Source organism: Stenella coeruleoalba (genome assembly GCF_951394435.1).
Source record: "Stenella coeruleoalba genome assembly, chromosome: 4".
Classification (NCBI taxonomy): Eukaryota; Metazoa; Chordata; class Mammalia; order Artiodactyla; family Delphinidae; genus Stenella; species Stenella coeruleoalba.
Genome location: NC_137149.1, coordinates 112,239,453 through 112,263,571, shown reverse-complemented (window position 1 = coordinate 112,263,571; position 24,119 = coordinate 112,239,453). Strand labels below are relative to the sequence as shown.

General features: G+C 37.0%; 1 protein-coding gene across 6 annotated transcripts in view; it reads left to right on the top strand.

Moving 5' to 3' along the window:
• The window catches only part of WDFY3 (WD repeat and FYVE domain containing 3), a 266,644-nt gene that overhangs the window by 190,349 nt on the left and 52,176 nt on the right, over nucleotides 1-24,119 (top strand). For 5 of the 6 annotated variants that reach the window (XM_079921132.1, XM_079921131.1, XM_079921129.1 and 2 more), the window contains 10 exons: nucleotides 3,180-3,279; nucleotides 4,863-5,023; nucleotides 6,035-6,264; nucleotides 7,370-7,479; nucleotides 9,092-9,274; nucleotides 10,628-10,785; nucleotides 11,883-11,960; nucleotides 13,670-13,897; nucleotides 19,980-20,033; nucleotides 22,254-22,422. In XM_079921132.1, the coding sequence (XP_079777258.1) occupies nucleotides 3,180-3,279; nucleotides 4,863-5,023; nucleotides 6,035-6,264; nucleotides 7,370-7,479; nucleotides 9,092-9,274; nucleotides 10,628-10,785; nucleotides 11,883-11,960; nucleotides 13,670-13,897; nucleotides 19,980-20,033; nucleotides 22,254-22,422 (1,471 nt within the window). The remainder of the gene's footprint in view (nucleotides 1-3,179; nucleotides 3,280-4,862; nucleotides 5,024-6,034; nucleotides 6,265-7,369; nucleotides 7,480-9,091; nucleotides 9,275-10,627; nucleotides 10,786-11,882; nucleotides 11,961-13,669; nucleotides 13,898-19,979; nucleotides 20,034-22,253; nucleotides 22,423-24,119) is intronic. The other variant, XM_079921130.1, reaches the window with a different exon arrangement.

Genomic DNA, 24,119 nt, shown 5'->3' with positions numbered 1-24,119 from the left:
AAGCCAGTCAGGCTTCTGCAGTCAGAAGGACAGAGCGCAAACCCCTCTTCCTTGAAGGCTTTTCCTGTTACGGAGCACTAAAGGCCTCCCCCGCAGAGCCAGAGGGCTCTCAGCCACGGGCAGCACATGTGCCCACGACGACTCTGCATGGTGTTCCCAGGCCTCAAAAAGGACGCTTTGAGTCTTTGAAGACTCGTGTTGTTGACTGGCTTCACTGTCTTCTCTGGGAAGACAGATCTCACAGGCAGAGCAGAGCATAGGGCTCACCCTCTCTTCCTTCGACCCTGAATTCATCCTGGTTGTCTGGTGGGCCAACCAGGTTTATCTAAAAAAATGGAGAGCTTGTGGCTGAATTGCTCTTGTTGTGCATTTGTTAACTTCAGTATGGAGATTTTTAGTAGGGCTGGAAGAGTATGGAATGGCAGGTGAAGTGCTGAACTTTGGCGTCAAAGAAACTGACGTTTGAAACCTAGTTGTGACTTGACCAAGTGACTTGACCTCTCAAAGCCTCAATTACCTTATTTCTAAAGTGGAGATGATAGTATCTACTTCAAAAGGATATTGTGCACAATGAGATAAGGTACATAAAACTAAGCACTGTGTAGTTACATAATTGTAGTCCAGTGAATTGTTTTAAAAAAAGAAAAAAACACCCAAGAAAACTATGCATGCACTCATAAAGTCTTAAGTCCGTTAAAAGTTAGGCTACTATGAGTATCAGCAAGAACATTTGAACTTGGCAGTTAGAGCCAATAACAGAGTTAATTCTGGGTCATGATCATTCATGAAACAGTTTCAGTGAGAGGAATCAGAGGATTAAATACGCCTGTTGGTGACTGAGCCAGCCTTAAATCCTTATAGAATACAAAAGAATACTTTCTAATTAAGTAAAAATAACTATTGTTGACAGATCAAACTACTTCTCTATGTTCTATGTTCCCTGTTTTACATACTCCAAAACTTTGTCTAATTAAGATTTTGTAAACCCTACTCATTATTACTTATCCCATTAGCCACATTGAGTTGATTATAATCCTGAATGAGTATTGCCATCCTCAGGGGTATTTAAATCCTCCTGTGAGTGGAGAGCCTTACTCCTTCGTAAATTTTGATCACTCAAGCTGTTTGAAAATGGTCTCTTATCTGATTGCAGGGTAGTCCTCAGACCTATCAATCTGTCTTGTCACTTAACCACTTGAAGGTCCTCGCTTTCCTTCCGTTAACAGGGGTGGGGTCTTGATGTACTGTCAGCATGAGGAATAGGCAGGCCTTGGCCCCAACTCTTCTGCTGACCATTGTATTAGTCTGTTCTACACAGGAAAATGTATTAAGATTATAAACAAGGACTTCCTTGGTGTCTCAGTCATTAAGAATCCGTCTGCCAATGCAGGGGACACGGGTTCGAGCCCTGGTCCGGGAAGATCCCACATGCCGCAGAGCAGCTAAGCCTGTGCACCACAACTACTGAGCCTGCGCTCTAGAGCCTGCTAGCCACAACTACTGAGCCTGTGCTCTAGGGCCCACGAGCCACAACTACTGAGCCTGTGTGCCACAACTACTGAGCCTGCTCTCTAGAGCCCACAAGCCACAACTACTGAGCCTGTGTGCCATAACTACTGAGCCTGTGTGCCACAACTACTGAAGCATGCACACCTAGAGCCCGTGCTCCGCAACAAGAGAAGCCACTGCAATTAGAAGCCCGCACACCATAACTAGAGAAAGCCCACGCGCAGCAATGAAGACCCAACGCAGTCAAAAATAAATCAATAAATAAATTTTCTAAAAAAAGATTATAAACAACATGTCATGACCTTCACTTTTTCCCAAATTATTCTAATGCCAAACCAAACTCCTAAGAACTAATATTCTTTTAACTGTTGCTAGGCCCATGTTTTTCATTTTAAAACAAAATATGTTTTATCAGAAAAACAGAGAAACGTTCATTACAACTTTGGTTGGTTTTTGAATCCTTAGAATAATATCTTTGATCTGAATATAGGATTCCAATTTTAACTGCTTTTTTAAAATCTTCACCAGCACCACTTTGAAAATCAGAATAGAAAGAAGTGGGTTTTTCCCCAGTGGAACAGATTTTAACTTTAAATGCATAAAGCAGAACAGTGTTCTATAGCCCACTTTTGCGGCATGGTCATAAACATAGTCCTGGACCTGTCTGTGCGAGAAGAAATAGATTCTTTAACTTCACTTGCAAAGCATCAGTACTCTGCTTGTAACTACAACATCCAGATCTCTTTTTAAGAAACAAATTTATGTCAGTTTATTGAATCGTTCAATATCCAGCTCCTATCCAAAGCCAGCTAACATGACTGGCATTTGAGAAGAATGACAAAAAGATCTTTCCTACCTTTCATCCCTGTGTTCCCAGTGCTTTACCACCTCTCAGGCTAGAGACTTGAAAGTTATGCACCTGGATCATACCACCCTAATTACCAAAAGAACTGCCATCAGAGAACTATAGTTTAACTTTGTGCCCTAAACTTTTATTCAAGATAATTTTAAAAATCGTCTTTGTACTGTATAAAACCATTATCAAAGGTACAACCTACAGGGCTGTTCATTGTCCTCTTTATAAAAACCCACAGGGAACATTCTTCTCAGAACAATCTTAGGAAAACATCTTTGCTGACTATATAGTATGCTTCCTTTTTTATAGATAATTAAAGGCTTTGTAAGTCATATTATTATTTTTTCTCCTTCTTGACCCTAGGAAGCTCAAAGCAAAATTGTGTGCTTAATTGATTTTTTTGATATAAATACTTGCCTCCCCATTGACTTTACCTTCTTGGTTACTAGACTCCTGAGCTTTTGTGTTTGTTTAAATGGCTTTATGATTTATTTTATCTGTATCTCATTAGAAACTGCCAGATCTCTTTTGGAAGTGAGGTAGATGGATAATAGATATCAAATATTTATTAAATACTTAAAATGTTTAGAATACTGCTTTTGGAGGAAAGGATTCAAAAGAAGGTATTGTTTCACCTTTGCTTCTATTTGTTTTTTAATCTATGGTCAGAAAAATAAGAGAGTATAAGCATATATACCATCTCTTGTGACATATTCTACTACTTACCAGTAGTTTTTTTTTAATATAACTATGGTTGATGAGCCTTACCTTTGTTTACTGGGTTCTGTTTCTAATTCTAAATTTTATTGATTAGGCTTCCCCTGAAAGATCGACAAGAACTCAGCAAAAAGAATTTCAGACTTATATTTTGGATAGTGTGATGGACCATTTGCTTGCAGCTGATGTTTTATTGGGTAATATCATGTTTTATTTTCACTCTGTTAAAAGTACCTATAATCACTTCCCTTCTCTATCTAAACCCCAAGTATACCACTTTTTTAACTTCATCTTTTTCCTTCTTTTCTGTGCATTTTCCCCTTATTGGTATTTTCCTATAATGAGGAAAAGGCCCATCTATCTCCTTCCTTTGAACCTGGGATAAAGGATCAACAACAGGGAGTACTTAAGCTGCTTGTCCACGTTCATATGCTCAGAGGTGGCAGGAAGAGGACAAGGAAAGAGAAAAAATGTTTTTAAAACCATATTATGTGAACAGTATATTTTTATGAATTATCTAATACTTTTAAAAATTACTGTGATATACTTACAAATAAGTTACAAATGTAGCACTCTGAATTACCACCCAGGCAACATGCCTGTATAAGAGCACTCAGAAATGCATTACCAGCACCCTCAGAAACTATACCTATTAGTGGAATTATTCAGTTATAGGTATCTATGTTATTCTTTAGAATGGCTTTCAGGATGTAAATTCAAAGCACATTAAAATGTTTTTCCTGTATGTCTCTAGTTACAATAAAACTACAAAACTTGATACATTTACAGTGGAGCTAACATTTATATGTAAAACAATGACAAAATTTAAAGAAGGAAAAGTAATGATTTAGCATATTTGCTACTTGAATTTCTGGTAATTATATAAATCATAGAACCTCCATGCTATTACATTATCATTTTTTTTTAACAAAGTAAGTTTGCCAAGAAAATCTTTAGTGTTGTCATAACATGCAACTCTCAAACTGTGGTGTCAAGTCAGACTTTTGTATTTGTTCTTATCGCTTGAGAATCTTAAGTAACATCAGACTTACTACATAAAGACACAAAACGAAGAGTTTTGCATTGTGTAGTGATTTAGAGTTAGGTGGGAATAATAATTACAGTCAGTTAAGGCTCCTAATTTCTAGAAAGGAGGGAGGGGCTTAAAGGGGGCATTCTGTTGGAGGAGGAGCCAGGAGGATTAGTGTTGAGGCAGTATGTACACAGCGAGCACACTGAAGCCACCGGGGCAGCTTGTAGAAGAGAACAGTGCTGATGGGAATCATGGAAGGGGTGAGAGGTACCCCATGGCACCACCACCACTGATGGTACTCTGTGTTTTACAGTTCTTTTGGACCTCTCTTTTGCCTCCATTACTTCATTGTGCTTAAAGTTTTGTTTGATGATTTGTTTTGCCCTTTAGTAGTTAGACAGAATCAATTTACAACTAATAAACTGACTTAATTTTTCTCTCAAAGGGAGGCTATGTGTCACTGACAGTTGACGAACTGTTTGCTTATCACAGACTGTCTTAAGTCAGTAAGAAACTTCAGTCTCCATCCATAACACTTTTATCCTGCAGAAATTATTTCTTCCAACATTTATCATGACTTCTGGCCATGAACATCATTTTGCTTAAAGTAGTACATAAGAGCTAATGGTCTTATTTCTAACGGTAGTAGATGTACTCATCTTGCCTTAGCCTGATTTGTTGGAGGGTCTGGTCTTAGGCTGGTGGACATCAATTTTCTTAAGACATTTTTTTCCTGCTGGAATTTAGGGGAAGATGCATCTCTGCCTATTACCAGTGGAGGGAGCTACCAAGTATTGGTGAACAATGTGTTTTATTTCACACAACGTGTGGTGGACAAGCTTTGGCAAGGCATGTTCAACAAAGAATCTAAACTTCTTATAGATTTTATAATTCAACTAATTGCACAGGTAATCCATTGTCACATTAGTTGTAGAGTACATGTTTTCCTATTGAAAAACTTTGCCTCGGGTGTCAAAATTGTTGGAAATAAGTGTAACTAGTAAGATAATGAATGTTGACATTTTAATGTAAAGTTCAGCTTATTAGAAGTGAATAAAACGTAGGTCTGTAACCATTCCCCCCCTTACCCGTGGCCCGGTGCCAGTGTGTCCAATATGTAAAGCTTCCTCATTCTCTCAGGCTGTGGGCTCCCACTGCCTTCCTCACTGGCATTGCTCATTGCTAACCACATAGCTGGACAGCTTCCTGTTGGTTTAAAGACCTTAAGTTAATACGATTTGATAGATTTTCATAGTATGATGCATCAGTGTGTCAAGATTTAACAGAGCATGAAGAGTTGATATTAGAGGAGTATTCTCTTCTTGTAATTGAATCTTTACAAAGTTCACTGTAGTCCTTGTTCCTTTGAAGATGTCATATTAGTGTGTGTTTGTGGTACCTTTTCCGGTTTGGCACAAGTGATAAATCTTATTCAACACACGATGTAGAAAGTAGGAAATACTGTTGTCATGTTATTAGACACACACATGTCACCCAAGAATTTTTTAAGAATAAATTTGTATTTAAGCCAAAGAGAAAAGTTCTCACGTGAGATGAAACAACGTCAGAAGTTCTTTACTAACATTTTAGGTAATTTTTTTTTTTTTAGTAATTTTGAGTAGCGATTGATCACCCTTACAAAACTTGTGGGGTAGGAGTCTCTACCCAGATGGCACTTGCCCGTGTTCTGAGGGAGGCTGCTCTGAACACAGCTGTATATACACACAGCACTCATCTCATTACATTTATGTGTCTCGTGGGTTCTGAACCTCATAATAGCAAGAGCTTTGTATTTTTTATCTTAGCACCCCAGTACTTAGCATGGTGTCTGATACATAATAAACCTAATAAATGTTCATGTGTGAATGATAAGCAGACTTTTTTTGTCCATTTTATTAAAGTATCTCTCATATCTTTAGTCAAAAAGAAGATCCCAGGGATTGTCACTGGATGCGGTTTATCACTGCCTCAATAGGACCATATTGTACCAGTTCTCCCGGGCACACAAAACAGTCCCGCAGCAAGTAGCTCTCCTTGATTCACTCAGGGTCCTGACTGTAAACAGGAACTTGATCCTGGGCCCTGGGAACCATGACCAAGAATTCATTAGCTGTCTGGCTCACTGCCTCATTAACCTGCATGTTGGAAGGTAACTCTTTTAGGTTCAGTTTGAATTTGTCTTTGATATTTTTCTACCAGAACTCTTTGTTCTACTTTTCTGATTATAACATTTCTTTTTTCTTTAATCTCGGTTTTACTTAAAACTTCATGAGAAGGTAAAAGACAAGGGTTGAATTTCTGCAGTGAAATAATGAGTATATTTTTGCTTTAATTTTCTGTATCTTTAAATTTTTTGTTAATCACATGTCACATATATAATTTTTAAATAAGAGTTTGCTTTTCAAGTAAATTAGATACACACTGTTGGAGGTTAAGAGGGGTAAAAAGATAAGAATGCAGTAAATAAATGCAATATATGTTAAATGGGTAAAATTAGTATTTTGCCACTGATTGCTTTGCAAGGTATTTCTTTGGTGTCTGCTGGGGGCCAGGCATTGGATTAGGGACTGGGATGAAATGTGAATGAGACAGACCCTGTGGCAGGTCTTGGAGCATGCAGTCTACGAGGGAGGATCCATAACTAAGCAATGTGCTCTTGCTACAAGCACGGTGCTTTGGGAACACATAACAGGTGCCCCTAGCCTGGGAGAGACACCTGCTGAGTTACAGCTTGAACCTGGTTGAGGATGAAGTTAATCCTCCAACGAGAATGGGGAAGAGTGATGTGGGAAGAAAGAGTCATCTATGCGATTGCCCAGAGGGCAAAAAGAATATGGCACATGTAGGAAACTGCAGGTATTTCACTGCTGCTGGAGCAAAGAGTGGTGAGATAAGATATGGGAAAGGGGGCACAGTCATAGGAGGAGAATGTTCTTAAATGAACTTTTCGTAATTTTTAGGTAAAAATGTTAATAGTGATAAAAAAAGTGTCTTAAATAGTACGATTCTCCTCTTAATGCTGTAATTTAGTTTAATTACATTCAGTCGAGTGGATTTGTGACATCATTGCTTAAAAATGGCATTTTCATGATAAACTATAAGTTCTGTTCTGTGCATCTGCCAAATGTCTGCCACTTATGGAGCTCTGTGACAGAGCCAGCGTTTACTTGTGTCGGCAGAGTAGTACTTAGTCATCACAGTTTACAGCTGCAGTAATTTCCTTCATATAGTTTAAACTGACTGGAATTTTTCAGCAATGTGGATGGGTTTGGACTGGAAGCAGAAGCCCGCATGACTACATGGCACATTATGATCCCCTCGGACATTGAACCAGATGGTGGTTACAGCCAAGATATTAGTGAAGGTAGTTATCTCAATTTTTTCCCCCTTTTCTCTCCACTCATTTCTAAGATATAACCAAAAAATCCGACTTCAGAAACCGCCAACATTGACAACCAATCTCTCCATAGGGCATACCTGAACATATACCAATATGCCCGCCAGCATATACCAACGTGCTAGCTGTACATCTCCTTATGCCAGGATGAGTAAACCCCTGATATTGCTCGCCCTCCACATTTTATAGTAACACCAGGAAACTTGGTGATACTTACATTTGCACAAGCAGTAGTGTAAATATGATACTAACTTGGCGCTTACTATTAAGAGAGCTGGCTATTGATAGTATTAGGCCAATCACAGTAGAGGCAAATATTGCTTGAGACAGATTGTCAGTACTACCATTTTTATTCTTTCTCCCTTTTTTAAATCTAGTTTTCCCACTGATTTTGTAATTATCGTGCATATGAGAGTCTTTGGGTGGATTGATTTCTAATTTCCAACGTTGTTCAGTTGAAAAGATTAGATAATTACAGAAGTGTTTGTCTCTCCAGCAATATTTAGTGTGGTAGTTTTGCATATGATTTTATCCTTTGTAGGTCCAGCACTCATTCTTTCATTCATTTAAGCATTAATTTGTTCTCTGTTCTTTCACTAAAATTTCTTAAACCCCAGACACTAAGGACACAGTGATTGTTTTCACCCCCCAAGGAACTAACAGTCTAGAACACTGGTTCTCAAAGTGAGGTGCTCAGACTAGTAACATTGACATCATTTGGGAACTAGTTAGAAAAGCAGATTCTCTGGCCCCATTCAGATCTACTGAGTACTCAGTACTCAGATACTCTGGGGGATGAAGACCAGCAATCTGTTTGAACAACCTCCCAGGTGATTTTGATGCTTGCTAAAGATGGACTGGCCTAGAGCAGGAGTCGGACAAATTAGCAAGGAGTCCAAAGCAAGATGGAATTTAATAGTAAAAGCTCTAAAAATATTTGTTTACTATTTCTTTCCTTTTGCAAAATCATCAAGAACAATTAACTTATTTGTGAATATACCTTAAATATTTAGATCTAAAATTTACTTTTAAGTGGAGAATAAGTTCTTTTCTTTTATAGAAGAAGCTAGACAATGAAATATATATGTAATTTCCAGTTTTATAAATAAATATGTAGTCTTTTTGCTTGATATAAAGTTTTTTGGTTTTTTTTTTAAGTTTTCCAAGTAGCCAATCGCATTTTTGGTTATCTGAATAATCCTTTTTTTGTTGTTTTGGTTTTTTTTTTTGGTTTGTTTGTTTGTTTTTGTGGTACGCGGGCCTCTCACGTAGCGAAGCACAGGCTCCGGACGCGCAGGCTCAGCAGCCATGGCTCACAGGCCCAGCCGCTCCGCGGCATGTGGGATCTTCCCGGACCGGGGCACGATCCCATGTCCCCTGCATCGGCAGGCGGACTCTCAACCACTGCGCCACCAGGGAAGCCGTGAATAATCCTTTTTTACTGAACTGGCTATGATATGAAGCATTTTTTGGACAATTAAGTACTATACATCTAAGTTGAAATTCTTCAATAAAAAAGAAAAAAAATACTAACTACCTTTATATTCTTTTTGATCAGTTGCTGTTTTTTATTTCCTAGGGCGTCAGCTTCTCATAAAAGCTGTCAACAGAGTTTGGACTGAATTGATTCATAGTAAGAAACAAACCTTGGAGGAGCTTTTCAAAGTCACTCTACCAGTGAATGAAAGAGGCCATGTGGACATAGCTATAGCAAAGCCGCTCATTGAAGAAGCCGGTTTGAAATGTTGGCAGAATCATCTAGGTAAGACAGTTTACAGATATCATGTGACAAAGGGACTTACATACAACTATCATACATGGGTGCACTTTGGATATGAAATTAAAACTTTCCCCGAAAGATATTATGACAATAGAAATGAAAATCAATACAGTATAGCCCATTCTAGAATGATTATGCTGAGATTAGGCTTTTCTTCTTAGATTTTTCTTTTAATTTTATTTTGTTTTTGTTTGTTTTTTTTTTTTTTTGCGGTACGCGGGCCTCTCACTGTTGTGGCCTCTCTCATTGTGGAGCACAGGCTCTGGACGCGCATGCTCAGCAGCCATGGCTCATGGGCCCAGCCACTCCGCAGTATGTGGGATCTTCCCAGACCGGGGCACGAACTCATGTCCCCCGCATCAGCAGGCTCAACCACTGCGCCACCAGGGAAGCCCTCTTTTAATTTAAAAAAAAAATTTTTTTTTTATATGTGTTATACATCAGGCATCTATGAGCTTGGTAAATAATACATTGCTCACAACTTTAGTATGGTCACCATCTTGGTTATGAGTCTACATCCCTTATCTATAATTCTGAAATTCAAAAAGCCCTGAAAACCCAAGGTGTTATTATTAATTTGATGCCAAAACTCACTTGGTAGCAAAACCTAACCTATCTTTGTTTATCCTACTAGGCATTAATATTAATACATTTTGCTGCAGAAATATTAATTATTATATTATTAATTATTGTTTGTTACCTTAGACCTTCTGGTGGTCTAGGGTGATACAGTACATGTACTGTATCACCATTTTTTTTTTTTTTTTTTTTTTTTTTTTTTTTTTTTTGCGGTATGCGGGCCTCTCACCGTTGTGGCCTCTCCTGTTGCGGAGCACAGGCTCCGGACGTGCAGGCTCAGTGGCCATGGCTCACGGGCCCAGCCGCTCCGCAGCATGTGGGATCTTCCCGGACCGGGGCACGAACCCGTGTCCCCTGCATCGGCAGGCAGACTATCAACCACTGCGCCACCAGGGAAGCCAGTGTATCACTTTCTTAAAATTCTAAATTCCAAAGTATACACAACACCAAAGATTTTAGGTAGGGGACTGTGAATTGTTATTAACATAGAAACTGATTACAGTTAAAATAAATTTGCATATTACTGCAGAGCTATGAGGTTTCAAGCAAATGTGAGTTCAACTAGTACAATAAATGTCATGCAGCTATCCTTATACAAGATAAGTAAATATAATATCTGAGAGTGTCTGCATCTGTAACATAAGCTGCTTTTGATAACTACAGAATTGTGGTTTGTAACTATTATGCCAAAGTATTAAAAGTAAGGCTAATAAATACATGGAGAAACTGTAAAATACTCTAATTTTAATTTTGTAGCCCATGAAAAGAAATGCATAAGTCGAGGAGAAGCTTTAGCGCCCACCACACAATCCAAATTGTCCCGTGTCAGCAGTGGTTTTGGTCTTTCCAAGTTAACGGGATCGAGAAGGAATCGAAAGGAAAGTGGGCTTCATAAACACAGTCTTTCCACCCAGGTACATTGTTTCGTTTTATTAATGATATGATTAGAAATTTGTAATTCAAGGTTTAGTTGTAGTGTTTTATATAATACACTGAATACGTGCAAGCATATGATTTGAAATGGAACTTTTCTGCATTTTTGCTTTAGACAGAAGAGAGAAGTAACTCAGGTTGTGGAGCCTTCTCCCATTTTATTATAAAATTGCACTATGAGTGTTATGTATTTACATCCATTGCATAACTGGACATAAGATGAGATTCAGATATTGATATATGATAGACTATGGATAATTTTTTCTCAGCTCTCCCAAACCTTCCATTTTATTAATAGTTATATAAATTTTAAAGCAACAGCAGACAAAATAGCTTTTTATTTTTTATAATTTTGTTGTACATGCCTGAGATTGATTTTTTTTTTTTAACTCATCTACCTCCAGCATTAATTTCTTCCTCATCATACTGTCTTTGCCATCGCAGAATATTAGTGGCAGCTGTGAAAAGGGCCTGGGAGAAACCATGTGTATGAGTCATTCCATGTGTCAGGTTGGGTTCCCCAGGAAGCACACTCTGAGAGGGAGTTTAGTGTGCAGGATGTTTATTAGGGGTGCCCTTGATATTTGTGGATGGGAGAAGAAGGAAGCAGGATTGGTCACAGGGAAATGTCAGGCTACAATGCAGGTCTGGCAACAGACCCAGCTGTGACCCAGGTGGAGCTTTGGTACCAAAATGACCTGTCAGAGTTGACCTTTACTGAGCTGAAATGGCTGAGCCTGCTTGCCTCCAAATCAGCCAGTGATTGTGGGGTGCCCACAGCTCTCTGCAGCTGAGGAGATCCCTGAAATACTGACAGCGCTCCCAGAAGTTGTGGCAGTGAGCCCTTCCTTGAAAGGGGCACTGGGGGATGGGGGGTATATGGATCTGTGTCCATCACATAAGCCTCTATCAGATTCATTATATAATTAATTTTTCAGAGTTTTCTGTGGGGTTTTTTGGGTGTTGTTGTGATGACTTTAATAGAATTTTAACTAACTTGGGGGCATTATTTCAAGGCTAGTTAACATTTTTTTCCAGGAAATCATGAAATATTAAGACTTTTTCCACTCATTGTTAGGAGATTTCTCAGTGGATGTTTACACACATCGCGGTTGTTCGTGACTTAGTAGACACACAATATAAGGAATATCAGGAGGTAAGAATCATAATCATAATAATGGTTTGTTTTGCATTCTTTGAGTGAGAAAAGATTGTTTCCCTTGGTATCTTCCTCCTGCTTTTAAGAATAAGTTGCTGAACTGAATTTATCATGAGATAATGTTTTGTTTTGTTTTTTTTGCGGTACGCATGCCTCTCATGTTGTGGCCTCTCCCGTTGCGGAGCACAGGCTCCGGACGCGCAGGCTCAATGGCCATGGCTCACGGGCGTAGCCACTCCGCAGCATGTGGGATCTTCCCGGACCGGGGCACGAACCCGTGTCCCCGGCATCGGCAGGCGGACTCTCAACCACTGCGCCACAGGGAAGCCCAGATAATGTTTTTGATTATCCCTGCCAGCAGCTACTTTGGCCATTGGTTTTAACATAGAAAGACTGGAACTTCCTACAGGCAAACTGCATTAAAAAGTGACAGACTGGAGATCAGCACAGCTGAATCCTAATGACATTCACTACCAACATATTGCATGTGTCTGTTCTTAATAAAAATTAAAATATTGGAAAGATCCCTTTCTTTCATACTTAACAAGGAGACCATGAAAATGTGCATCAAAATCTCTAAGAAGTCTCTAAAATTCTAAAAAATTAAAAGATAAAGGTATTTTTTATTACAAGTGCTTGGTGATTTTGTCAGTAAGAAATATTTTCAGTGAAATCCTCTTGATGAATTCATAGTTACTCAACAACTTATTCGAAATATTTTATTTCCATGGCAGCTGAGTTATATCTTATTAAAGATTTCTGAATGATAAGCTGCTAATATTTTATGGGCATGATACTAGATACTTAGTTGTTACAGGGGATTTCCTCCTGCCAGGAACACATAAGTACTATGATGGTATCATTATAATATCAAGATTACTCCTTCAGTAATCATTAGTGTTAGTTGTACAGTATAAAGGGATCTTTATTCTTAAATTGTATACTTATATTCCATGAATTATTAGATAAGCATCTAATCATTAGGTGCTTAGTTTTAAGCATCTACTGTTGAAATGTTACACATTTTGACATTTGACAAATAGAAAGAAGTTATTCCAAGTCATAAATTTCCATTTAAGTAAGGTGGTTTGGATCTATACCAGGGCCAAGTAACAATGGTTTTCCTTTAATTTTTATATGAATGTTAAGTTCCCTATCAGAGATGCATGTGTATATTCTTTACCTAAAATTATTGGAAATGTTACGGTGATTACCAGGAATCTAGTGTGTTGGCAATATTTCTTGATGTGGCTTTCTAGATTTTCTTTTATTCATGTTCTAGTAACTGTTTTACAATTGGGGGTGGGGAAGGGGTTTCATCCTTAAATTACTGTCTTTATTAACTCACACTGGACAAACCATTTCCATGTATTTTCATAAGTAATATTACCATCGTCCCTGTCCCTGAGCTACAAGTTCCTTCAGCACTCTGGTCAGGTGTACTGCACACGCTACCCTGTAGGGATCTTCCATGTATTGTATACTTGGTGCTAAAATAATCGAGCCATCACTAAAACCCCACCTTCTCACAAGATCGGCAGCTTACTTTAACCATAAATAAATGTAACTTTACTTTTATAATATTGCCTGAAATTACCTGGATTGGTTTTTGTTTCCAAAGAATAACTTGGTTTCAAGGTACTTGTAGACTGTTCATTGTTGCTTGTGCTTTTGCTTGAAAACCAACCTGGACTCCCTCTTGTTAGCGTCAGCAAAATGCCCTGAAGTACGTGACGGAGGAGTGGTGCCAAATCGAGTACGAGCTGCTGCGGGAGCGGGGGCTCTGGGGCCCCCCTATTGGTTCCCATCTCGACAAATGGATGTTGGAGATGACGGAAGGGCCCTGCAGAATGAGGAAGAAAATGGTGCGGAATGATATGTTTTACACCCATTACCCTTACGTGCCGGAAACGGAACAAGAGACAAATGTGGCGGTGAGTGCGCAGAATTCAGCGTTTGTAGTGACGCTTCCATGTCTTTCTTCTTTTTTGTAAGCGTTTTCCCTTATTTGGTTAATTACGAAAAACACCTAATTTAGAAGATTTGATGAACTATAATAAGTTGATAATGCCAGGGTGCTGGCGGTGGAATGAAAAGGTGCAGCAGGGAGCCTTCACAGTGAAGTGATTTGGATCTTAGACCTTGGAGCCAGCTGCCAGGTTTGAAACCTGCCTCTGCCCCTTCACTAGCTGGTGACCTTGTACCGGCCACGTTAACCTCTTCAGCTTCTGCTTTCTTTATGCCTAAAATGGAGAAAATAACAGTTCCATCTTAGAAGCTATTGGGAGGATTAAGTTAATTAAAATTAATAAAGTACTTAGAATAGTGTCTGGCACAGAATAAGCACTATATAAGTGAGTGTTAATAAAATAAACATTGCCACTAAGCAATATTCTTTGAAGAAATACAGAGCACAGTTAAAGAATAATGATAGCCTGAGTGTATAGATCTTCCCATTTATATTGAGAAGCTTCATCACTGGCTCCACGGGTATAAAACAAACAACATTTGCCCCTCAAGTTCCTTTTTATTCAGACAGGTTGCCCTTCCTAAAGCCTTCATTCAGGTTTTTGCACTGACCATAAAAATTTTGTCTGAAATAATCATGATCTAGGAATCATGTTTTTGTGTTCGGGAAAATACAGTCTTCCCCAATAAAGTCACTGCAAATTTGGAAGAGAAACCCTTCATGGTTTAAGTACTTTCACATACTTGACTTTAATATGATTCTCTCAACAATTGAAGAAACTAAGATTTATAAAGAAGACTTGACACATGTGTCTTCTAGTAAGTAGTTCAGATCATATAACATGAGACAACTTGCATTGTTCCAGTGTCTCTTTTTTTCCCAACCAAAACCCTGGCTCCATTTATCTTGTGCTAATTGACTATACATTTGTCCTGATGCTACTTAGAATATAGGCCTTAGACCTGCTAATATATAGTTATTTAAGTTTTTTTTTTTTTAAGATAGCTCCCTGAAGTTTACTTTTCTCAAAATTATTCCGTTCTGTCAAGAATGCCGTACTTGGGGGACTTCCCTGGTTAAGACTTCGCTTTCCAATGCAGGGGGCGTGGATTGGCTCCCTGGTCAAAGAGCTAAGATCACACATGCCTTGTGGCCAAAAACCCAAAGCATATCGGGACTTCCCTGATGGCACAGTGGTTAAGAATCTGCCTGCCAATGCAGGGGACATGTGTTCGATCCTTGGTCCGGAAAGATCCCACATGCCGCAGAGCAGCTAAGCCCGTGTGCCACAACTACTGAGCCTGGGCCCTAGAGCTTGCGAGCCACAACTACTGAAGCCTGTGTGCCTAGAGCCCATGCTCCTCAGCAAGAGAAGCCACCGCAATGAGAAGCCCATGCACCACAACGAAGAGTAGCCCCCGCTCGCCACAACTAGAGAAAGCCCGTGTGCAGCAACAAACACCCAATGCAACCAAAAATAAATAAATAAAAAATAAAGTAAAATTTTAAAACAGAAGAACAAATTCAATAAAGACTTTTAAAAAATAATAAAAATAAAATAAAAAAAGAATGCCATACTTGATAAATTTTAATTTAAAGCACTGTAATTTCTAATACTAGCACACTATGTAGAAAAAAAAATCCACCCATATTTTTGCAGCCTTTTAATAGCACCTACATTTGTCAGATCAGACTAGCAATATAATCTCTATTCTTCATCCATTTTCCCCAAATAAATAATTGAATAAGAGTTTAAGCCTGTAGCAATTTGATAAAATATTTCTTACTGAGTCAACACTCATTCAAATTGAATCCATTCAGGGATAGGAAAATAGAAGATGTGCTCTCCTAAATACGTGACCATTCACTATTTCTATATAACTGAGGCATATACTTTTTGAGTTACATAACCATAGTATTTTTTTTTATTGTGTCTACATCTTTCCTTCTTTATAACAGTGTCATTTGTTTTACAAAAGTATATTTGAAGTTCTGTATCAGATAAAAACAAAATAACCTATTCAGAGTCCACACTTACAACCTTAATATCATTAGCATTTTACCTAAGCCAAGGAGTTCATCAGTCTGTGAAATCTCAACAGACAGTCTCAGAAATAAGTATGAACCATACGGAACTTTTTTTTTTTTTTAAACCAGATGGGTTACATATTGGGAAATACAAGGCAGTCAAGAAATGTTAGAGATACGTTTACAAAAAAGGAAAAAGCAGGTGGGAAGGGGAGATGACTACAGATTGTAGAATTCATGCTGCTGCTTAAGTTCATGCACAAGTCAAGGTTAATCTGCTATGATGAAGTTTTCTGAATGAATAATGATTTTGGTGTTGCTCGTTCAAACTCTTTTGTAAATTTGAAACCCCATTAAATGTCCACTTTTTTTCTTATGGAATATGCAGTCTGGCAATATCAACAGCAAAGAAAATTCCAAAAAGTAGAGCAGCTGCTATCCCACTAACTTCTGTTGTGAAATCAAAAAAGGAGAGCAGATATTTAACGAAGCACAGTGAGCCTTGATAGTCTGCAGAGCGGTCACTTGCAGTTTCCTGTATGTCTCATGACAGCCCTCTGAAGTATAATTATATTATTATCCCAATTCCACAGATGATAAATAGAAGCCTAGAAAATTAAGGAACACCTTCTAGGTCATGCTAAGTACTGGAGCAAGATATAATGACTATAGATTGACAGTTCCTCAGACGTTCCTCACTCTTGAAAAAGGATTCCAATCTTTGGTGGTTTTGAGAAGTTGTCAGTGGACAGTGAATTTCTTCCAGACAGAACCACATATTGGGTTGGCCAAAAAGCTCGTGTGGGTTTTTCCGTAATGTCTTATGGAAAAACCTACACGAACTTTTTGGCCAACCCAATACTAGGTTTTGTCTCTCTAATGCTAAAGAATATCTAGAACTTAATGTTGAGTGAATGGACTTACCAGCACTCTTTCTTCCTAAGTTAGAGTTTATCCATTGCTTCCCATTCAGCATGCTTATAGAATTTTCCTATTTTTCCACTAAAAAGGGCTAGAGTCAAATTTTATGGGGTGTGAAGTTTATATAACTTGGGGAGGCACTATAAGAAAAAGAGTACAAAATTATGAATACAAAATTACTAGGGCCCCACTTCCAGGACTTTGAAAGGAGCCCATGGGAAGTGACGGCTGTTGAGGTATATGCTTCATTAATTTCACCATAAATCCTCCTGTGGTCTGAGCTGTATTAAATATTGCCTCCCAGAGTTAGAGATCAGTCACGTCTTCCCTTTCAGCTCCCATAAACGTGTTGCCCTCCTTGCACCCATGTTTATAAAATATATAGGCAGTACTTTTTGCGACGTTACAGGTATTTCAGGTATAACAGGTACAAACTGAAAATTGCTTTTAAGGCCTCTTGATAGGTAAAACAGGCTTTGCCAGGAGTAAGGACAAATGATTTGATCTTTGCTTTATTTATGAAGAACAATTATTGTTTTAAGTAAAATTTAAATCTTTAGGCCTCTTAATTGAACTAAGAAATAGAGTGATGATTTAAAAGTTATTTCTTGTTTTAAAATCTTTGATGTGTTAGAATCAAGTGATTATTTCTTTCGTTATTAAAGTTTTATTTCTTAAACCTGGATAATGCTACATACTGTATTAAAAAATAGCTTACCCTTTATTATTAGTTTTGAATTTTATTTTTAAATTAGTTGTTTATTTATAGAATGTAGAACATATGTGAGTGTTTCATTTGCCACCGACTTAAAAGCCTTGAAAGTTTATCAACTAAAATTGTTTTAATGAGAACAACAATATTTTTTTTGTCCTGAGAAAAGTTATATACATGTGGAAAATTCTCCTATCTCACAAAAAAATAATTTATCCCCTTTGCACAGGGACTTTCCTTAGGGGACCATTTTCAAAACTAAAATAGCTATACTGAATTGCACTGTAATTCTGTATTTTAAGTGGTAGTATTAGTTATAAATATTAAGATGTGAGCCTGGGATATGATGAAAATACAAAATATGGTTGTTTTTAAGCAGTTGTCTAATTACTCTGAATCCTAAGGAATGAGACTAAAATTCCATATCTTGCCATTTAAGAAGTTATATTTAAGTACTAAAACCAGGTTTTAGTTCTGTAATCCCCTTATTTTCACAGAATAATAATCACAGAATAATAATCTCAAACAAATTGACTATTCTTTGCAAATATCATTGGGGCAAAGACCTCACCGTTTCCTGTTAATGTTGGGTTGGACTGCTTGGGGCAGAAGGGTAAATGACTTACCTGAAGTTCCTTTTCTAATTAAGGGAGTCTCATGTGGGTGCCTCCACATATATTTTTATATAATATATAGATATCACAGGACTCATAGGAACTAAGCAACTCATTCAAGAAATTCCATTGCCAGCAATATAGAAAAATTGGAAGTAAAGGGAATATAAAATTATTTTCTACAAATTCTGACTTTGAAAAATTTAGGTTTCTATATAAACATAATTATAATAATAATTCAGTTATAAAAGTTTAAAGAGCGCTATGATAATACTAAAATTATTAGTATAACATATATCTTCGCTAATGAATGTTGTACCTTTTAGTAAAATAAGATCCTCAGTCAGTAAGTGGTTCAGTGAGCAAATATGTATTAAACTAGCACTGTGCCCTGTGCTGCATGGAAAATACAATTGTGTACATGTTCAGACCCTGCCCACATTCTGGTTGGGGATATATAGTGGACATCAGAATTGGGTTTGACAATAGTAATTGGTCATTTTGCTATATTGGTTTATCACATATCTATCCAGTGATCCACCTTGTTTTTTTATTAATTTCAAAATGAGTTGCAGAGTCAGTACCCTTCACCCCTAAATACTTCCCCATGCATATCAATAGAGTTCAACATTTGTTCATAATTCTTTTTTATTGACATAAATTTTAATATATTGAAATATATAAATTCTAAGTGTACCGTTCAGTGAGTTTTAACAAACGTGTAGTAATACTCATGTAACCCAAATCTTTACCAAGATTGAGAACATAGATGTATATTTTCAAGATTATCCTTCAACATAAGGTATGCTTTTAAAAGTTTGCTTTTAAGGAGAGAGGTTTATTAAAACCATATTAAGTATTTGAAAGTATGCCCAGTAGTTCAATGTTTGTTTTGCCAGGGGAAGCAAACATCTGTAAAAGCATTTTGCTTGCTCATATTTACTCTAGGGAAAGGTACTAGAAGTCATCTCCAGGTACAAACTGTGAAAAGGAAGAAAAATTGGAATGATTCTTGGATGTGTTACTGTCTGTCTGTAGCTGTCTGTGTGTTTACACGCACAAGTCACACACTCCAGCTCAACAGTTACTGCCTTCTTGTTAGTCGAGATTTTATTGAGAATAAAATATAGAGTAACTACCTAATTCTTTAGAAAGTAATTTTTACAAAAACTTTTGGTTTGGAAGGTGATGATCCAGGCTTCCTTCTGCTTTCAGCCTTTCTGAGGTCATAGCTGTGAAGGTAGCAAAGGAAATAGGTCCTTGGGCTTTTAGGGGAAGGTGTTTTTTCACTAACAAGCACTTAGTGATTTCTGTGGTATGGGATATTGCAGATAATAGTTTAAACCAGTTGCTTCTGTTACAAAACAGATCTAGGGATAAACACAGTAAAAGGTAGGTGGAAGGTGATAGCTAGCACTAGGTTCTATTATCTGGTTTTCTGTTTTTTCCTTTGAAGCCATATAAAGAGTTGCCTGTAAATCATCCATGACACTGGCAGCCTGTGGTGAAGTTTTGTCTCTGTGATTTTTAAGTTTGTCCTGTTCAGTAGCCTTGAGAATTTTAGTGTAGTTTCTTTTACTTTAAAACTACTTTGGATAAGTGAGAAAATAATCACAAGATGCTAAGTGATTATTTCAAGCAGCTTAGGATATCATATTAATTTTGTGTGAGTGTATCTTCCATATTCCATACAGTCCTCAAGAATATTTTATTTTTGTGTTGTTCTTTGTTATTTTTTTCTGATGTGTCTATACTTAATACCCTGTTTTCAGTCTGAGATCCCAAGTAAACAGCCTGAGACACCCGATGATATCATTCCTCAAAAGGTAAAACACAAAATACCATAAAAGAATGCAAAATACTTGCAGTTTTGTTTTTTTTTTCCTTTGTGTTATTTTGTTTTGTTTTATTTTGTTTTATTTTAGTGCATGGTAGACTAGACTAACCTAAAGGGTTGACTTTCGATTTGTTGTTTCTATAAGTTCCTTAGAGTTGAAAAGTGAATTTCATTCATGCTGAGAGATGTCCTCGTCTCTCTTGCTTTGTTCTGATTAGCTTTGTAGGGTCTGTATGTTGCTCACTAACAGGCTGAGTATTCACTGCTCTCACCATGAAATGTGTACTGCTTCACACTTAAACTAACAAGTCCCAAGGCATGTTAGTAATGGGCAGCCTGACACTACCAACTTTTTTTTTCAATTACTCATTTTATTCTTCTAGATATTAAACAGTATATATTTTGAGAATGCAGGTGTATTCTCTTTTAAAATTACTTTTTCAATCAGAAGGAACTAAATGGAAACTAAGCATATATGACCACTTTTTAAAATACAATTTTAATTTATTTTAATTAATTTAAATTTATATAATTGTTTTCTTTTTCCAGAAGGATTCAGTACATAATAAAGTAAAAAAAAAAAAAAATGCAGTTCAGAAATGTCACAGAAATATACCTCAAAATATTTAAGGGAAAATGCTTATAGTTCCAAGTTCAAGTCAGGTATGAAGTCAGTAACCAAGATGTTGTCCCACATCTGTTAATTCATTGTCTTGCCCATCACTAACTATGCTTTCATCTTTTTAAAAATGAACAGTTATGAGTTGAAGATAATTGTTAGATCTCATGTAGAGAATTGTTATAGTACAAAATTTACTACCCTGCTTTCATTTCAAAAATATTGCAGTATTATTAGTTGGTTCATCAGATCCTTCCTTCCATAACTGTAATTTTTTTAAATAGCATTTCAGTACTTTCCTGTGTTATGTATTTCAGTTTCCATTTGCTGCATATCATTCATCAAAGTAGCTTGCAGCTCTCTTCATTCTCTAACTTTATACCTGAAGTTAAAAGAAGGGTAATGGTGGCTTGAGTTAGGCATCTTTTCATCTCAAAATTGGTTCACTATTTTAGTCTAAATATTCCTGTTGGACACTTGTTTTCTACTTTAGTTGAAAATCATTTTTTTAAAAAGGTCTTGCTTAAAATAAGCATTATTGTAGACAATACATATAACTACCTGAGTCGAAGAGTTAGGCTGATAGAATACTTTCAATTAGACATTCATAGGAAAAGAAAGGTAAGATAATGTTTAGAAAGGGAAGGTCTTTAAGCATGTTTCAAACCCTGTCGTTTTCTTAATTGTTAATTTAAAGTCTGGGTCTCATTATGATCAACGTGTATACATATAAATTTTTCCCTATGGTTTTACATTTTTGTAGGAAATTTTAGACCTTAATTTTTCATTAACTATTGTTTTAAGAAAAAAAAAACTTTGGGTCAATTGGAGAACCTGTTTTTAGGATAAAAATTATTCTGAAAAGGAAATGCTCTTGTATCATACACCAAAAAGGTAAATCTTTTCTAATGTTTCTACATAATTAATTTCTTCTTCAGAATGGACTTATATGTTCTTGATATACTCATTTAGTTAGTAAGTTTATGGATCACATTCTTTTACACACAAACAACAGGATGTTTTAGCAAATTAGACATACCAGCTCGGAGTGGCAGGCCAACCAAACAGTGTCATCTGGCCTGAAGTCGGTCGATTCCATATTGGGTCAGGACTCTCTGAAGGTTTGGGCCATTTCCAGAGTTCCAGAGAGACATGGGAATATGGGAACAGGGCAGTTCTGGGTCCCTACCTCCAAATATCTGAAGTAAACACTCACACAGGTAATTCCAACTGAATGGATGGCCCTTTAGGCCTATTTACTTGGGGTGGAAGCAAGGTTTCAGGCTCCTCAGAAACTAGACATCCCCTTGCAACTTGATACTCTCCGACACTGGGCATTCTCTCTACTGTACTGATGCATCAGTAAGGCTGTACTATACTAACATGGAAACATTTGGCTAAAGATGATGTGTTTCTTTTTTCGGGAGGAACAAAACTTCTAATATTGTTTTATATATATTTTTTTTAAATCAGTGCAATTTAAAAATAGAGAAACTTAACCCAAAAGACTGTGGATTTACCCTGTATAAATACAGTCTATTAATTCTTGAAGATAAATTATCTGAGTCCTTTCCTTTTGTTGTTTCTTAGAAACCTGCTCGATACAGAAGAGCTGTAAGTTATGACAGTAAAGAATACTACAAGCGACTAGCCTCTGGCAACCCAGCCATTGTCCAAGATGCCATCGTAGAGAGTTCGGAAGGTGAAGCTACTCAACAAGAACCAGAGCATGGTGAAGACACTATTGCTAAAGTCAAAGGTCAGCCTTCCTCTCTGATTTTAATTAAAAACCATTTGGGAGCATTCCTTTTACTTGAATCTATATGAAAATATTAGCAACTATAAACAGTAGGGTCAACCTAAAAGTATCCGTACATATTTTACTATCACATCCTTCTTAAAGATTGATTTCTATATCAGAACTAAAGAGACTGTCTCTTCTTTATTGCCTACAGATGAATGTAATGTGCCTGTTGGCTTGATAATTTTTTTTCACTGTATCTGGCAGAATTCTCAGTGGTGCCTGATATTTAAGTTAAGGCCCTGAAAACTAAATAAATATATATAAAACTAAAACAACCACTAAATGTGTCATTAGTGCATGTTGGCTAACAGTAAGAAATAATGGTCTTTCTTCTAATGAGCTAAGACAGATTATTCCAAAGCTATACTTTATGAGCCTAGAAAGACATGCATATGGTGATGAATTGGACTAAAATGGCCATGGACTTTTTGATTTGTACTTCTGCATATGTGTGCCCCCTGCCCTCTTGCTACAGCTTCTTTGTGATCTGGACCTACCCAGTCTTGAAGATACTGGTCAAACTGTCCTCCTCTGAAGGCTTTTCCAACTCCGCTGTCCTCCAGTAGCACTTTGCTCATATCTTTTATAGCAGTTTCGGTGATTTCTTTCACTGATTTATGTTTTCCTAAATTATAAGTTTCTCAGGGGCAGAGATTATTTCTCCTCTTACTCTATAGATTTTGGCACATGCCTGGCACAAAATGGGAATTCAGTCAATATTCAATAAGTAAATCAGTACATTGTTTTAATTTTTTAAGCCTCTGATTTATCATAAATTCAAAAGTCTTGGCATAGTCTATAGATAAAACCCTAGAATATAAATTAAGAACTCTAAATTAAAAATTATTTTCAGATCTCATTGATAAAAAACTAACAGTATATGACCATGTCAACAAAAAAATTTATCTGCTGTTGTGATCGGTTTCTCCTATTACATTATACCTGTTCTCTCCTGTGATAACTATGAATTACTAAAGATTTCATAATCCATCTAACATTTTCATAGAATCACTGAAACTTTTATTAGTTGAACAAAGTTTTCAGCCTTATCATTTCTTGACACTGCATCAGCAAAGTTATTGAGATGGGTCCAAAGTTGTATTTCCTGGCTATAACCAAGGTGTATAATTCACAGAGTTTGTGATGTCTTGTGTTTGGGTCATTGGCATTTAACTTCTCTTGGCCTCATTTTCCTAATGTCTAATTGAGCTAAAACCACAAATTTTGGTGTCACTACTATGATATGCAAGATGCTATGCTAGACATAGAGTTGGAGGTTTTGATTCGTCAAACTAAAAATAAAGCAGCTGGAAGCTTTTCGCCTTGTGGATATTCTCAGCAAGACTTGATCTTTCTTGTTTATTTATTATACTCTTTCACATGTGAAAATGAGGTTCTTCCCAAGGCAGAGCAGAACCTCTGATAACTTGTGTTCAAAGGCTAGGATTCTAACAGGCTGATTTACGTTTATCCAAAATTCTTAGTGTAACTATCGTTGGTAGATACAACATTACTTTTTTTGGTACAGAACTAAAGAATATGAAATTAAATGTGAGATTTAGAGTTTATTTTGAGTGCTTCCCATACTCTGGGTTATCAGTGGTTACTTTCATCAGCTGATTTTAATTTCATCTGTGATTATCAATAAAATT